Source organism: Galeopterus variegatus, unplaced genomic scaffold (assembly GCF_000696425.1).
Source record: "Galeopterus variegatus unplaced genomic scaffold, G_variegatus-3.0.2 Scaffold608, whole genome shotgun sequence".
NCBI lineage: Eukaryota > Metazoa > Chordata > Mammalia > Dermoptera > Cynocephalidae > Galeopterus > Galeopterus variegatus.
Window position 1 is genome coordinate 413194 of NW_007726719.1, and position 17538 is coordinate 430731.

The following is a 17538-nucleotide window of genomic DNA, read 5'->3' on the forward strand; positions in this document are numbered from 1 at the left end:
TTAGCTACAACCTGCCTGGCAGTGGGGGAAAGAATGCAATTACCCCTTTTTATTTCTTTCTTGTATGCCAAAAAAAGTAGGAAAGGAAACAACAGCCAAACTAACCAGTAGAAACCATTCAGTTCTATTTTGGAAAGTGGTAGTATTAAGCATCATACTTAAATGCAAGCCTTGTTTATAAAGTCTTAGGCTAGGGGACTGTACAGGGACTTTCAGCCTAGGCCCCAGTAGCTCTGCTTGCCCATATTCTCCTGAGTGTGTCTTCTAGCAGTTAGGCTGACCCTCACCATTCTCAAGGCAGAATGTCAGGATTACCCAGTGTGGACCTTGAGGGGTGTGACTTATCTGGTAGAAGGCTGAGAGTTCCTACCTGAGGCCCTAGGTTTCAGGCAAAAAGAGAAGAAAAAAGAATTTTATGGTCAGTGGTATAGTGATTTCCGAATAGCCTGGGGAGGGGATGGGCAGTGCTAACACGAGATAAGATGAGTTCAGTCATCTATCAAACCATTAAGAAATTCCTTGGGTAGCCTAACACTATACTAAACACTATGGATTTGCCCTCAGAGCACTTCAGATACAGTACAGGCAATTACAGTGCTCATTATGAAAAGTACAGGGTCTTCTGAGAACACATGGCAGGGACTTCCAGCCTTTTTTTTTTTTTTGGCAGGGGGGGGCTGTCGGGGGCAGAGATCTGAACCCTTGACCTTGGTGTTACAAACACTGCACTGTAATCAACTGAGCTAATCAACCAGCCCTTAAAAGTATTAGAAAAGGTTTCTTCAAGGTTTCCTTGAAGAGTTATCGTTCAGTATGAGACCTAAAATCCTGGTAGTTAGCCTGACAAAAGTTTCAGAGAGAATAAAAATGTCCCAGGCAGGGGGCAGGGGATATATACAGGTCTGGGGTGGAGGGATGCATGTAAGTTTAAGGAACCAAAGGAGATTTGCTGTAGCTGAACACAGAGGACCCTGTGGCTGATGCAGGCTAAGGTTAGAGGTGATGCTGGAGAAGTCCATTGGGGCCAGAGCCTTTGGAACCTTGTAGGGTGAGTAGGAATGTGGGCCTTATCCCAGCAGTAGTGGGGATCCATTAAAGCATTTTAAGCAAGTACTTGATGTGATCAGATTTATGTTTTAGAAAATTCCCATGAGGCTGGCCGGTTAGCTCATTTGGTTAGAACACAGCCTTGTAACACCAAGGTGTCATGGGTTTGGATTCTCATACCAGCCAGCCACCAAAAAAACTAAAAAAGAAAGAAAATTCCCTCTTACCACTGTGCAGAGAACAGATTGGAGATGAACAAGACTCTGGGCAGGAAGAACAGTTAGGACATTGTCAATAATGATAATAGCTAATGTTTAGAGAATCTTGCTACACACCAGGTACTATGCTGTGCACTTTACATGCAATACGATCCTCACAACAGTTCTATAAAAGTAGGTATTACTCTTTTCAGGAAAGGAATCTAAGGCTTAGTCCAGTGGGTCATGACCCATTAGTAGGCTGTGAAATCAATTTAGTGGATTGTAACCAGAGTTTTTAAATAAAATGAATAGAACATAATAGGAAATACTTGAGTACAGAGCACATACTATGTACTCTACTTCATGAAGTTTTTTTTTTATACAGATATAAATATATGTCTATAGGTTCATATTCATTACAGTGTAAAATGTATTCTTACTATGGGGCCAGTAGCACCCACCACAGGGTCATTTTAAGTTCAGCCAGATATTCAGACTCACAAGTCTCTTATGGGCCACACTTGGTACCAGTCTACTTGGAACAATATAGAACAGAAACCACAGCTTGCCAACAGGATGGCATCAGACATTTTTCTTCAATGGGAGTCCTTACAGCTTCCTATACAGCAGTCCCTACAGCTGTCTGGGGATAGCTCTGGTGTAAGGAAATGAGATCTTTATCTAGGATGGTGGGAGAGCTGCACTGGCATAGAAGCCTTATGCTCCACAGGAGCCAATATATCTTGTAATAGTTCCATAGGCGTGGCTTTCAAGGTCCCCACAACGTGCATACCTAAGTTACAAGAGTCACCTAGTTTAAGGAAGCCCAAAACATGGTGTCCCGTCAAGTATTTATAGTTCTCCCCATCCAGATTTGATTTAGCAATAAGGGGTCATTTTAATCATAAGCAATGTTGCCTAGTAACATAGTTGACATTCTTATCCTTATTGGGTTTCCAGGGGAACAGAGCTAGAGAGTTAACTGAAGGTCAAACCTTCATGCATAAGGGGAAAGGATTTTGCCCACAGGGCCACAGTTTGAAAAGCTTGAAAAATACTGGCTTAGAGAGATCAGGTATGTTGCCTGAGGTTATACAAATAGTGATAGAACTAGAGTTTGAACTCAGGTAAGTCTGAACTCATGTTTTAATTACAATTTTTTCCCACTGTTTCAGTAAGCTAAATATAAATTAGAGTAGTGGCAGTGAGGATAAAAGTAGACAGATCTGAGAAGTATTTAGGAAGTAGAGGTGGAGTAGAAAGTGTCAAGAATGATTCTGAAGTCTATCAAGAAAAAGCCATCTATTGGGGTGATTTTATGAAGAAGAGAGGGTTGGAGGAAGAAATTGATGAGTTGTAGACATGTCTATTTTGAATTTCTTATGAGATGTCCAAGCAGGGGTGTCTGATAGGCAGCTGAATATGATTCTGAAGTTCAAGAAATGTCTCTGGTCCGGAGGTAAAAGTGTGAAAGTCTTCAGTACACAAGTGGTAATTGAAACCATCGGATGGGTGAGAGCTCTCAGGAAGAGTGAGGATATTGGGAAGAAAAAGCATTCAAGTACAATTTCCTGAGAAATATATTTAGGATTGGGCACAGGAAGGACACTTAGAGAAGGAATGGTCAAGAATGGGGTGTTAAAGGGCCAGAAATGGGGGTGAACTGAATGAAGCTGTGAATATGCAAAAATTTAGAATATGAATAAAGGCCATTGGCAACATTATTACCATACTGGGCATAAGTTCTGGATGGGATCAGTCTCTGGATTAGGCCTTTGACCTCAGCCTGAAGAGGTAGCATTGTATATGAGAGGAAGCTGAGGATTTAGAATCGTTAAGTACTGCATTGCAGGGTAGCATCAGCTCCTAAGAGCAGATGAGTCTTTTATAAAATTTTATGTCCTGAGATCTGGAGAATCAATAGTACCAAAGTGAACATTAATGAATATTTGTATTAAATACCATTTCACATATATAGTGTGGAAGATTTAGCAATGTCTTAGACTTATAGGACTTAAAAAGTTTCTTTACGTAATACAATAATTATTTTCTCTTTCCCCCATAGGTTCGACCCAAGCCTGTGGCCCAGAATAACATTCCTATTGCCCCAGCACCTCCTCCCATGCTTGCAGCTCCTCAGCTTATCCAGAGGCCCGTCATGCTGACCAAGTTCACCCCCACAACCCTTCCCACATCCCAGAATTCCATTCACCCCGTCCGTGTCGTCAATGGGCAGACTGCAACCATAGCCAAAACGTTCCCCATGGCCCAGCTCACCAGCATTGTGATAGCTACTCCAGGGACCAGACTCGCTGGACCTCAAACTGTACAGCTTAGCAAGCCAAGCCTTGAAAAACAGGTACAGGCAGTGTGTGTACCTGCTCTGGGCAGTAGTCTTGCAGTTTAGGCATATGGCTGCTGGGCTCTCTCTAAATACATATTCTCAAGGGCTCCTCATCTCAGCACAATTGTCAATACCTATTGCTTATCATGTGATAGTTCATCCACATGCAAAAGATTCGTTCTTACTAAAGAAAGTTGGGTCACTTTTCTTACTATCCCCTTATAAATGGGTTTAGATTCCCATGTGAGTGAGCTCCCCCTGCTGGTTCCGATGCAGAATTCACAGATAGGGAAGCACAGATGAAGTAGTAAACAGAAAATGCCATATTAGTTTCAGCCCAGTAAGAATCCAGATGAGGGGGTAACTATGAAAGTCAGGAAGAATAAACAAAACAGGGAAAGGGGTTTCGTTTCAAAGATTTTCCTTGATTATTTCAGATATTGAAGAACCAAACAAAAAAATAACAATTGCTAAAAAGCATTATTTTAACTCTAGAGGAAACATTTTAGCTCAAATATTTAAACCTCCCATTTATATTTTCTGAAGTCAGATTTGCTCTTAAAAAATGAGGCTAGAGAAATATAGGTAACCTCCAAAATACTTAGGTCCTTTAGCAGAAAGACCTTTAAAAATAATAAGGATTTGTAGGCAGTCACCATATCCTATTTTTAAAAAGACCAGTGATGACAAGAATTTTGCAAAGAAAAGCATCCTTTCTTTGATTGCCCAGGCTTGACTTCTCATTCATCTGAAAATAGTCTCTGGTGATCCTGAATCTTTTACTTCTGGATGGCAGAACATGATTCAGAGAGGCTGGCCAGATTGTGGGGAATGAAAAGGCTTCTTGCTGCCTTGGCCTTCTTGAACAGAGGAATCTTATGCATAGAGCACTAGGTCTTCTACCCAGGGAGTTCATAAATGCAGCAGACCTTACACTCAGAGAAGCTAGGTACCAAAATCTTGTGCTCAGAAAACACAGAACACATCTCTCTTCCTAGGGAGCCTGCTCAAACTCCAGGAAGTGCCTTTAGGAACATTCAGAAATAAGCAACTTACCCATATTTTAGATCAGAAGTTTTAGATCAGAACTTTAGTATTATAATATTGAAAGTCAAATGCTCAAGCTTAGGAGTTTGGGTGGGGACATGTTTGGATATCATCTACCTCATGTCTTGTGCTGGCTGTCAGAAAACCTCTGAGGAGCATTAGTGTTCTACAAAATGTAGTTTTACAACACCATTTTAGATTGCCAAATATTATGTCTCTTTGACCTCTTTTTTGATAAAGATATTTTTAGGAGACAAAAATTATTTGTTTAGTTTTATTTTTACATTTTTTCCTGATTACAAAGTAATATGTGTTCTTTTTTTTTTTTTTTTTGGGTGGTTGGCCGGTATGGGGAACCGAACCGTTGACCTTGGTGTTAACAAGGCTGCACTCTAACCAGCTGAGCTAACTGGATACATGTTAACTTTTTTTTTTTTTTTTTTAAAAGATGACCGGTAAGGGGATCTCAACCCTTGGCTTGGTGTTGTCAGCACCACGCTCAGCCAGTGAGCAAACCGGCCATCCCTATATAGGATCCGAACCCGTGGCCTTGGTGTTATCAGCACCGCACTCTACCGAGTGAGCCACAGGCCGGCCCTGGATACATGTTCATTTTAAAAATTAATTCAAACCTTACAAAAATATAAGTTGTAGAAAGTGCTGTCCCCTATGATCTATAAAGTAAACTCTTCCATAATTTTACCCCCAATAGTTAATTGCTATTAACTGTTTACAGTACATTTGTCCAGATATTTTTATCCATATGCTAACACATTTTTAAAGCAAAAAACCAAGTCAATCTATATATTATTTTGTAGCTTGCTTTTTTTCCACCTAATAGATCATGAGCGTTTTTCATGTCCTGGCTTTTATGTTGATAAAGCTTTTTATTTTAGATATCCATGAATTCTTAAGAATAAAAACAAAAATTTTTTTTCGTAGCAGTAAATTCCATGGTCTGTCTTCTTTTTGATCTAATAGAGGAATCTAGTCATTGCTATTTTAGTTTGGCAGGCTTCCTGGCATAATGGTCTTACAGATTACCAAGCCTGGTCAGCAGGGAGTCTCCTTAGACTAGATTCCATTGTCAGAATTCTCTTACTTCAGATCTTTCTACTATCCTTCTTTTCTATTTTATGTTTTATTTCCAATATCACATTTATAGCCATTAAGAGATCTCATAGATGAGCTAAGAGTAAAAACAATGTAAATATGTAGCCATGAAAGTACCACTTACAGCCTATTCATAGAGTTATCAAATCTGTGTCTAACGTTCTCTATATGACCCAGCCTCATGGGTTCTTTTCTGCTTTCTGCTATTTCCTTTAGGGTGATAACATCATTCATTTAATAAAAACTTGCTAAGCGGTAGCTACATGGTATCTGTATACAAGGGTGGATAAATCAAAGCCTTTACCCTCATGGAGCCCAGTCTCTAGTGCATTTGGAGCAGGCACTGAGTGAGGCTCTACCTCCAAGGAAGGAAACATAACAAATTGTATAGCTCCATTGGCCTCCCACATTGGCATTAGAAAGGGAGAAGGCAATGCTAGTTATACAACAGTAGTCTCATTTCTTTTGCCCTGGCAGACATAACAAACTTCCTTATCCACTCCAGATAAGAGATCCCCTGTCTTACCCCTTATTAGAAGCCATATTACATTGTGGCTCTGAGAAAATGAATGGTAGGGTTTAAAGAGCTTTGAGGCTAAAGACATATCTTAGACAGAAAAGTAAATGAAGCCAGAGAAACTTAAGTTATATTCCCCACACCTCTTCCTTTTGTGTCCTTGCCCTCTCCCGCACTGTACAAAATAGGGGCTAACACTTCTTGGTGAAATGAGATAAAATATTTAAAGTCCATTAGACTGTGCCTGATGCAGAATTAGTTCTTGGGAATTATGGTCAGTTCTTCTTCGCTTCACTCCATACTCTGCAACAAAGGGTTATGTCCCCAAGGATAAACTATTGGAAAAAATCCAGGGTTTCTGTGTGGAAAAAGTGCCAGATTGCCACCAGACCTCCACTTCTATATATATATTTTTACAGGAACCTGAACAGTATTCTTTTCTAAAAGGAGTACTTACAAGACGAAAATATTATACAATGTATTATTCTCAAATTCAAGTCTTTTCTGTTAGTATACCTGAACCGATGACTCCCCTTCCCCCATTATAATACTGATGCCTAGCAGGGAAAACAGATCTAAAAGATCAAACAATTTTGCTTTGCATTAAATCCAAATTTATGTAACCTTGATTAACAGAACTGTTTGGACATTTGTTTGTTTGCAGATGCCTAACTTTCATTTTTCACGTAGCCTGGTCTCAGAAGGTAAATTTGAAATTCAGGGTTTAAATGCTTAACCTAGTTCTAGACTCGTCCGAGTTTTTGGATTCTGTCTTTTATAATACCAAAAAGAACAGGAGGACCAAATTCAAATAGCTATGGAGCGAAGCAGGAAATGTAAGTTAGCAAAGCAGGCTGAGAGTAAACAAGTGGACTTTTTATTTTTCCACTTTCAATGGGATATGAGTACAAGAGATATCCCGCTTTTAGCCTCAGTTCCTCTTTAGAATTATAAGTAAGAAAAGCGTGATAATAATTGACAATAGAAAGTGGAAGAGACTGTGGTAAACTGCGAAGTTATATGCTCCATCTCAAGGAAGCAGCTGCCTATTGGGAATAACCAATTTTTATCATATGGAGACTTCTTCAAAGAAAGCCTGAAATCCAGATGTTTTGAAGAGTTGCCTAGTTTTAAAAATCCTGGTAACTGTTTAAACACCATGTAGGCAAAAAAATAACATCTGCAGGGCAGCTTCTTTTTTTTTTTTCTTCCTATATAAAGATGACCGGTAAGGGGATCTCAACCCTTGGCTTGGTGTTGTCAGCACCACGCTCAGGGTAAGGGGATCTCAACCCTTGGCTTGGTGTTGTCAGCACCACGCTCAGGGTAAGGGGATCTCAACCCTTGGCTTGGTGTTGTCAGCACCACGCTCAGCCAGTGAGCAAACCGGCCATCCCTATATAGGATCCGAACCCGCGGCCTTGGTGTTATCAGCACCGCACTCTACCGAGTGAGCCACGGGCCGGCCCTGCAGGGCAGCTTCAACTCTGGATAATGGCTTATAATCTTTGATAGAGACCAAACATTTAGATTAATTGATCTTTTTGTTTCCTAACCTAATGTGTGTTTTTTTTAATTGAAGTGAAATTCACATCACATAAAATTAATCATTTTAAAGTGAATGATTCAGTGGCATTTAGTACATTCACAGTGTTGTGCAACCACTACCTCTGTCTAGTTCCAAAACATTTTCATTACCCCAAAATAAAACCCAGTATCCATTAAGTGGTTACTTTTCACTCACCTTGCCCTGGCAATCATCAGTCTGCTGTCTCTATAGATTTACCTATTCTGGGTATTTCATATAAATAGGATAATACAATATATGACCTCTTGTGTGTGGCTTCTTTCCCTAAGCATAATGTTTTTGAGGTTTGCTCACATCATAACATGTATTAGTGCTTCCTTCCTTTTTAATTGCTGAATAATATTCCATTGAATGTATATGCCACAATTTATCTGTTCATCTGTTGATGGTTGTTTCCATCTTTTGACTATTGTGAATAGTACTGCTATGAACATTCATGTACAACATTTGTATGAATACCTGTTTTCAATTCTTTTGGATATTTAGGAATGGAATTGCTGGGGGCATATGGTAATTCTATGCAACTTTTTGAGGAACTGCCAAAACTGTTTTCCACTTAATCATTTTTCATTCCCAGCAGCAATGAGCATTCCATTTTCTCCACATCCTTGCCAACACTTATTATTTTCCCTTTTTGTTTTGTTTATAGCCATTCTAGTGAGTGTGAGGTAGAATGGCATTGTGATTTTTATTTGCATTTCCCTAAAGACCAGTGATGTTGAGCATCTTTTCATGTGCTTGTTGGCCATTTGTATATCTTCTTGGGAGAAATATCTGTTCAAATCCTTTGCCAGTTTTTAAATTGGGTTGTTTCTCTTCGTGTTTTTGAGTTGTAAGAGTACTTCTTTATTTTTTTTTTTTCCTTTTTTCTTTTTTCCTTAGAAGATGACCGGTAAGGGGATCTTAACACTCAACTTGGTGTTGTCAGCACCACGCTCTCCCAAGTGAGCTAACTGGCCATCCCTATATAGGGATCCGAACCCGTGGCCTTGGTGTTATCAGCACCACACTCTCCCAAGTGAGCCATGGGCTAGCCCTATAAGAGTACTTTTTATCAACTGGATACTAGACCTTTTTGGATATATGATTTACAAATACTTTCTCCCATTCCATAGGTTATCTTTTCACTTTCTTGATACTGTCCTTTGATGCATAGTTGATACATAGCTGATTTTTGACTTGATCTCATACCCTGAAACTTTGCTGAATTTGTTTATTAGCTCTACTAGTTTTGCGGATTCTTTGAGATTTTCTCTATGTAGGATCATGTCATCTGCAAATAGAGATTTAGTTTGCCTAATTGCTCTGGCTACAACTTCCACTATCATGTTGAATAGCAGTGGTAAAAGTGAACATCCTTGTCTTATTCCTGATCTCAGGGGGAAAGCTTTTAGTGATTCACCATTGAGTAAGGTGTTAGCTGTGGTTTTTCATAAATGCTCCTTACAAAGTTGAGGAAGTTCCCTTCCATTCTTCGTTTTCTGAGTGTTTTTATCACGAATGGGTGTTGGATTTTCTAAAACTAGAAATTGTATATATTTAATTATACAGTATGATGGTTTGATATACATATTCATAGGGACATGATTACTGCAGTCAAGCTGTAACATATCCATCTCCTCACATACTTACCTTTTTTGTGTGTATGGTGGGATGTTGGATTTTTTTTGATGTCAGGAAATTTATTTTATTTTAGTTTAGTTTTTGAATTGAAACAATTGATTATACATATTTATCGGGTACAGAGTTAACTAGCAATATTTGTGTACAGTATGTGATGATGAAATCAATATTATTACCATGTTCATCATTACAAATTGTAATTATACTTTATGTCCCTTACTCAATTACTCCCTAACCCCCCTCCCACTCACCTTTCCCAGCTCTAGTAACTATAGGTCTGTTCTCTCCTGAAAGTTAATGTTTTATTGTGGTCAGCCTCCCTTCCTTCCATCCTTTGTTCCTTCCTTCTTTCCTTCCTTCCCTCCCTCCCTCCCTCCCTCCCATTTATGAGTGAGGACATGAGGTATTTTTCTTTCTGTTCTTGGCTTATTCCACATAACGTAATTTTCTCCAGGCTAGTCCATGTTGCTGCGAATGGCAGAATTTTATTCATTTTTATGGTTGAGTAGTATTCCATTGTGTATATATACCACATTTTCCTTATTCAGTCATCCATCGATTGACATTTAGGTTGGTTCCATATCTTGGCTATTGTAAATAGAGGGGGTGTTGGATTCTGACAGATTTTTTCCTACACCAACTGAGAAGATCATGTGTCCCCCCCCTCCCTTGGTTCTATTAATGTGGTATATTACATTGATTTTGTTATGTTGAACCACCTTTCCATTCCTGGGATAAATCCAGCTTTGTCATGGTGTATCATCCTTTTAATATTCTGTTGGATTCAGTTTGCTAGTTTTTGTTGAGTATTTTTGCATCTATATTTATAAGGGATATTGGTCTCTAATTCTTTATTTTTGTGGTGTCCTTGGCTTTGGTATCAGAGTAATGCTGGCTTTATAAAATGAGTTAGGATTCTTTTTTTTTGGAAGAGTTTAAGAAGGACTGGTGCTAATTTTTCTTTCAATGTTTGGTAGAATTCACTAATGAAGTTATCTGGTCCTGTACTTTTTCTCTTTGGGGAGGATTTTGATTACTATTTCATTTTCTTCTGTTGTTGCAGATCTGTTGTTATTTTCTATTTTTCTTGGGTCAATTTTGGTAATGTGTATGTTTCTAGGAATTTGTCCATCACTTGTGTTATCTGATTTGTTGGCCTATAATTAGTGTATTCTCTTATGATCTTTATTTTTGTAAGATTGGTAGTAATGTCCCCACCTTTTTTTTTTTGGCAACTGGCTGGTATGGGGATTTTCATTTTTCATTTTAGTTATTAGTGTCTTCTCCCTTTTTTTCTTACTCTGACTAAGGGTTTGCTAATTTTGCTGATCTTTTAAAAGAATCATTTTTTGCTTTTATTGATTATTGTTCTGTTCTCTATTTCATTTATCTCCACTCTTTATTGTTTTCTTTCTGCTGCTAAATTTGGGTTTAATTCTTTTTCTAGTTTTTAAGGTGTAAAGTTAAAGTATTGATTTGAGATCTTTCTTCTTTTTTAACGTAGACTGTTAACAGCTCTAAATTTCCCTCTGAGCACTGCTTTCACTACATCACATAAGTTTTGGTATGTTGTGTTTTTTGTTTCATTTCTCTCAAAGTATTATCTAATTTCTCTAGTGATTGCTTCTTTGATCCATTGGTTAAGAGTATGTTGTTTAATTTCCACAAACTTGTGAAGTTTTCAGTTTTCCTTTATTTATTGATTTCTGGGTTCTTTCCATTGTGATCAGAGAAGATACTTTGTATGATTTCAGTCTTTTTAAATTTATTAAGATTTTGTTCTATGTCCTAACATATGGTCTGTCCTGGAGAATGTTTCATGTACACTTGAGAAAAATGTGTATGCTGTTGTTGAATGGAGTATTCTTTATATGTCTGTGAGGTCTAGTTGGTTTATAGTGTTGTTCAAATCCTGTATATCCTTATTAATCTTTCTTTTTTTTTTTTTTTGGTGGTTGGCAGGTACAGGGATCCAAACCTGTGAGGAGCTTGGCATTGCCAGCACCATGCTCTCCCAATATTTTGTCTACATGTGTTATCCATATTTAAAGCAGGGTATTGAAACCTCCAACTATTATTGTAGTACTGTCTATTCCTCTCTTCGGTTCTATAAATATTCCCTCCATATATTTTGGGGCTCTGTTGTTTGGTGCATATGTTTATAATAGTTACATCTTCATTGGGAAGTGAGCCTTTTCTCAATATATAATGACCTTCATTGTCTTTTGTAACAATTTTTGACTTCAAGTCAATTTTCTCTGGTAGTAGTATGGCCATCTTTGTGCTCTTTTGGTCACTATTTGCATGAAATATCTTTTTCCATCCTTTCACTTTTAACCTTTTGTATCTCATATCACTCTAAAATGAGTCTTTTGCAGACAGCATATAGTTGGATCATGTATTTTGTTCATTCTGCCACTCTCAGTCTTTTAATTAGTGAGTTTAATCCAGTTACATTTAAAGTGATTACTGATAAGGAAGGAAGGACGTATGACATTTCACTATTTGTTTTCTGTGTATCTTTTGTCTTTTTTGGTTTCACAATTTTTCCACCAGTAACTTTTTTGCGTTGATTTTTTTCCCTAGTGTACTGTTTTCATGCTTTCTTCATTTTCTTTTCTATATATATTTGAATTATTTTTTTATTTCCCCATGGTTGCCATGGGGATTACAGTTATAAATTTTTTTTTTTCCTTTTTGTCTTTTTTCGTGACCGGTAACGGGATTGCAACCCTCGGTGTCACGCCCGTACCGCGACCGGCAACGGGATCGCAACCCTCAGTGTTGCGCCCACACCGCACTCAACCAGTGAGCGGACCAGTCTCTATATGGGATCCGAACCCTTGGCGGGAGCGCCGCCGCACTCCCAAGCGCCGCACTCCCAAGCGCCGCACTCTACTGAGTGTGCCACCGGGCCGGCCCTACAGTTATACATTTTTAACAATCTAGTTTGAATTGATCCCAGCTTAGATTCAACAATATACAAAAACTCCTCTTATACAGCTCTGTACCCCCTCATTATGTTGTTATTGTAACAAATTGCATGTTTATACATTTTGTGCCCACTAACATAGATTTATAATTATTGTTTTATGCATTTATTTATTAAGTCATATAGAAAAAAAAGAGAAGTTAAAAATCAAAAATATATTAATACTAGCTTTCATATTTATCTTTGTAGTTACGTTTACTGGAGTCCTTATTTCTTCAGATGACTTCCAGTTACCATCTAGTGTCTTTTCATGTCAGCCTAAAGCATTCCTTTTAGGGCATGTATACTCTCAGTGAACATCTGAGCTTTTGTTTATCTGGGAATATCTTAATTTATACTTCTTTTTTTTTTTTTTTTTTTGAGGTGGGGAGCTGGCCAGTACGGGATCAAATCCCTTGACCTTGGTGTTGTAACACCACACTATAACCAACTGAACTTACCGGCCAGCCCTTCTCCCTCATTTTTGACGAATAGTTTTGCAGGATATAGAATTTGTGGTTGATAGTTGGTTTTTTTCCTTTCAGTACCTTAAATATGTCATCTCACTGCCTTCTGTCTGGTCTGCAGCTTAGCTGGTAGATGCTGGCTCAAGGTCCCTCACAAGTTTGCAGTCAAACTAGTTGGCCAGGGCTGCAGTCATCTCAAGGCTCAACTGGAGCTGGATAATAATCACTTTTGAGCTGAGTCACTTGGTTGTTGACAGGCTTCACTTCTTCCCTGGCTGTTGGCAGGAGGTTCAGTTCCTCACCACTTGGGCCTCTCCATAGTGCTGCTCAAAACATGGCAGCTGGCTTCCCCCAGAGCAAGAGGAGATCCATGAGAGAAAGACATCCCCTCCCCCAAAGTTTTGATTATTTTATTTATTTATTTGGATGCTCTTTGGTATTCTTTATCTAACACTGAGATAATTGTACTCTTCTTGCATAAGACAGGGAAATTTGGACCATGGCGATCCCTTTGTGGAGAGGGATTGATTTTCTCTTCCCTAGAGGCGTTGCTACTAAGTGCTTACTCAGCCTAAGAAATGGGAGTGAGAGATTCCAAGGAGCTTCACACAGCCTTGGAATGGAGCAGCAAACCCTTATAGTTGACCTTCTCCTCTCCCTTCTCCCTTATACTTCTGTCCTTCCACATTCAAAGAGCCATGAAAATAAGCATCTAGGACCTTTAAAATGTCACTATAAACTACTTTCCCATTGGTGGTTTGTTTTATGGAGGAAATGTGTCCTTTTTGGTTAAAAACTGTGTTTGAGAGAGAGAGAGAGAGAGAAGGGGGGTGCGGGTGGGAGATGAGTGATTCTCCTGGTAGGTCATATTTCTCAGTCAAAAGATCAGTTAGCTCTTTGCTGTAGACTTGCTCTGCATGAGGTACAAAGAGGTGTAAAGGGATGTGTACAACAATTCCCACTTATGAGTAGCTTCTATTATAGAGAGGGAAATATGGCAGGATGCAAGCAGAAAAAAAAAAGTGCAAGGCAGCATGGTGCCCCACAGTAGTAGTTGCCACAGTATTGATGAGTCAGATGCTTATGCTTTCCTAATGTAATAATGTGAAAAACAGAAGGAAAATGTAGAAATGGCCAAGAGAGAAAGTGAAAGATCTTTGTGCTTGTGTTAGTTTTTCAGATCTACTAAAATATTGTACAGCATAATGATTTTTGAGAACTTTGGTTGTCCTGTTTATAGGACATCAAGTTTTTCACTTGGTTCCTGCCCATCAATAATCAGGCAGTTTCATTCTCATTTATTTAATTACTTGTTGCCATATGAAAAGACTACTATACCCACATTTTTTTAAATTTTGAAAAAGTTAATTAGGCTTGTGTTTTATATCCAGTTTTATATCCACTGTTCTAAAAGCACTTTAATATTTACAAAGGGCTTTATAAAGTGAATTAGGCATTGAGTCATGGTAAGAATAGTAATGCAAGCCCAGGCTACCAATATGCTAGCTACCGTTTGCTTGAAGACAGTAACGCAGCTGATATTCCTTCTCTGAGTGAGTGCTTCTGGAAGAAGGGGTTGGGAGTAATCAGGATGTCAACCTCTTGCAAGATGGCCCTTCCTTGGCAATTACATCTCTCCTCTAATAAATGTTATAGGCAGATTTTAAATATCCTAAGTAAGGGTAGTTCTGCAGTATCTCTTAGATTATGATTGGAATTGTTCTGAAATGGAAGTGTATGTATATAAGATGCTTTCAACATCATTCAGATCTTAAGTATGCTGTGGACTTGAGCTTGACCTGTGTATAACAACAGTGGGCTTGGTTCTGGGAAACTATCCCCCCCATCCTAAAATACATTGAAATCAGAGATAGAGTCTGTATTTTATTTTTATATGAGGGGGTTGGGGGGACGGGAGGTGGTGGAGAGGAACGGGTAAAGGGGTGTGAAAATCAAGTACAATGTATTTTGAGAAGTAAAATAAAATAAAATAAAATTAGAAAAAAAAAGTTTATAGATTCATATTATCTTTTAATTCTTTTTTTTTCCACAAACTTTTTGAAGTACTTTCTTGCATAGGAATTAAACCAAGGATTTATATTTTTGTATAATTTAGGGTGTTGTGCTTACAGATTCATATTTTCTGTAGTTATGTAATTTAATAACTTCAACTGGGGCTTTACATTCCTCCCCCCAGTGAAATCTACTATATTAATTTCTTTGTTAATATGTTCCAAATATGAATATATTCTTCTGTTTCTTGTTGGCTACAGTTAAACTGCTATTTGTTTTCCTTCTTTTAATAAAAAATGAATTCTCAATTTTTATTTAATTTTTCTCTCCTAGACAGTTAAATCTCACACAGAAACAGATGAGAAACAAACAGAGAGCCGTACCATCACCCCACCTGCTGTACCCAAACCAAAACGGGAAGAGAATCCTCAGGTAGGCTCACCTCTCCAAAGTCATGGCTCAGTCTATGTGCAGTTTATTCTCACATACTAGGAGGGATACCTGCTCTCTGAATCACTTGATGTTCCTTCTCTTGTGCCTCCTTATTATTTAACAATGTTTTTGCCAAGTCAGGCAGGTCTAGGGCAGATTTCTTAATAGTGTGGTCCTGGGGGTCCATGGTCTGGCACATAGGCATTTCAGGTGTTTTTTTTTTTTCCCTTTTTGTCTTTTTTCGTGTCCGGCAACGGATCGCAATCCTCAGTGTCGCGCCCGTACCGGACCGGACCGGCAAGGGATCGCAACCCTCGGTGTTGCTCCCGCACCTCGCTCAGCCAGTGAGCGGGAACCGGTCTGTATGTGGGATCCGAACCCTCGGCGGGAGCGTCGCCGCACTTCCCAAGCGGTGCACTGTAGCAGTGCGCCACCGGGCCGGCCCCCATTTCAGGTGTTTTAAAGGAAACGTTTTGAAAAGATGTTGTTCATGTACATGTTACAAATTTGAAATGTAAGATCTGTGATAATTTTCTCAGCTCTCCCATTACGTTCTAATGATTATTATGTTACCTTTGTCTTAACCAACATTTATAAGATGTCCAGTTCATTCAGCTAATGTCTATAAAACTCAAAATTCTAAGTGCTCCAAAATTTGAAACTTTTCGGGTGCCTACCTGATGCTCAAAGGAGAAATGCTCATTAGAACATTTTGGATTTTGGGTTTTCATATTAGGGGATGCTCAACCAGTAAGAATAATGCAAATATTCCTAAATCCAAAATTTGAAACACTTCTGGTCCCAAGCATTTTGGATGCTCAACCTGTGTGGATTATAGTTGTTAAATGTGCATTTTTGTTATTACCATTGTATTGTATTAGAACCCCAGGTCCCAAATGAATTAGAAGCTCAAAAGTAGTTTATAGAAGTATAAAAGCAGAGTTGAAAATAGTAACATCTATACTACAACTTAGAATAGAATTATAAACATAAGTAGCAAACGTGATCCTGGTACAAATACAGAATGTGAATCTGTATGTCCTTAGACAAGACAATTTTTAAATTTGATTCTTATGCACAAGCAGCTATAAAAGAAAAACATAGACAGTTAATATGATGATGAATATCTGATAGTTGAATTTTATTAGATCAGTAATCTATTTTTCCCTATCCTTAGTGCTTTCTTTGTAATGAAACCATGTCAAATAGTGGCTTGAAGCCATCAAAGCTTCATGTCATTTTTTTAAAAAAGCAATGATTTATTGAGCCAGTCCAGGTTTTTCTAAAACATGTATGAAATAAATTAATTTTTAATTGTATCTTTAGAGAAGTGCCTAAAACTTGAGCCAAAAAGAAGTACTGGTCACACAAATTGCTGAGAAATTTGTAAAATCATCCACAGAATTAGTGACAAGTATTATGCTTACAGGAGGAAAAATAGAGAACACTATTAGCAAAATTTTCTTATCAAGAGAAACTGAAAGATGTCTTATGTCAGTGGCACACATGGTGGGCAAGCAAGTACCATCATGGGTAGTAGCAGATATTTCACCTTCTAGTTGGACAGAATCACTGCCATAGAGTAAATAGCTCTTGGCATACATGGGGTATATATATATATGAGACAAAAGTTTATGAAATTTTTTTATTCTGCCTATCATTGAAAATCTGTTCCTTGACAAGAGAGGAAGGTTTTTTTTGTATTTAACAATTATTTTGTGAGTTTGATCTGGACTGGGAAAGACAAGTTGGATGTGAGTGGCCAAGAAGGTGCTGTTGTTTGATTAGAAGAGGATGCATCTGAATGTCAGTCCATACACGGCTTTACTAACACAGCGCAGTTGGTGGACAGCCTTCTGATCTTGATTATATTTTGAGGGAATAATGAAAATTAGGAATGTTGTGGTTCATTGGCAACCACAAAATGTATGCCATTTCAACATGCAGTGTAAAAAAAATGGGCAGCAAGTCTAAGATTACTTTTTCTTATCAAAGTACCCTGGCTGGGGCCGGCCCGGTGGCGCACTGCTACAGGGCGCCACTTGGGAGCACGGTGGCGCTCCCGCCGAGGGTTCAGATCCCACATATAGACCGGCCGCTCGCTGGCTGAGCGAGGTACGGGCGCAGCACCGAGGGTTGCGATCCCGTTGCTGGTCCCGGTCCGGTACGGGCGCGA

At 38.6% G+C, this 17538-nt stretch overlaps 1 protein-coding gene across 14 annotated transcripts in view; it reads left to right on the forward strand.

Moving 5' to 3' along the window:
- PHF21A (PHD finger protein 21A) overlaps nucleotides 1-17538 on the forward strand; it is a 169756-nt gene that overhangs the window by 132309 nt on the left and 19909 nt on the right. For all 14 annotated transcript variants that reach the window (XM_008570500.1, XM_008570513.1, XM_008570511.1 and 11 more), the window contains 2 exons: nucleotides 3313-3606; nucleotides 15264-15362. In XM_008570500.1, the coding sequence (XP_008568722.1) occupies nucleotides 3313-3606; nucleotides 15264-15362 (393 nt within the window). The remainder of the gene's footprint in view (nucleotides 1-3312; nucleotides 3607-15263; nucleotides 15363-17538) is intronic.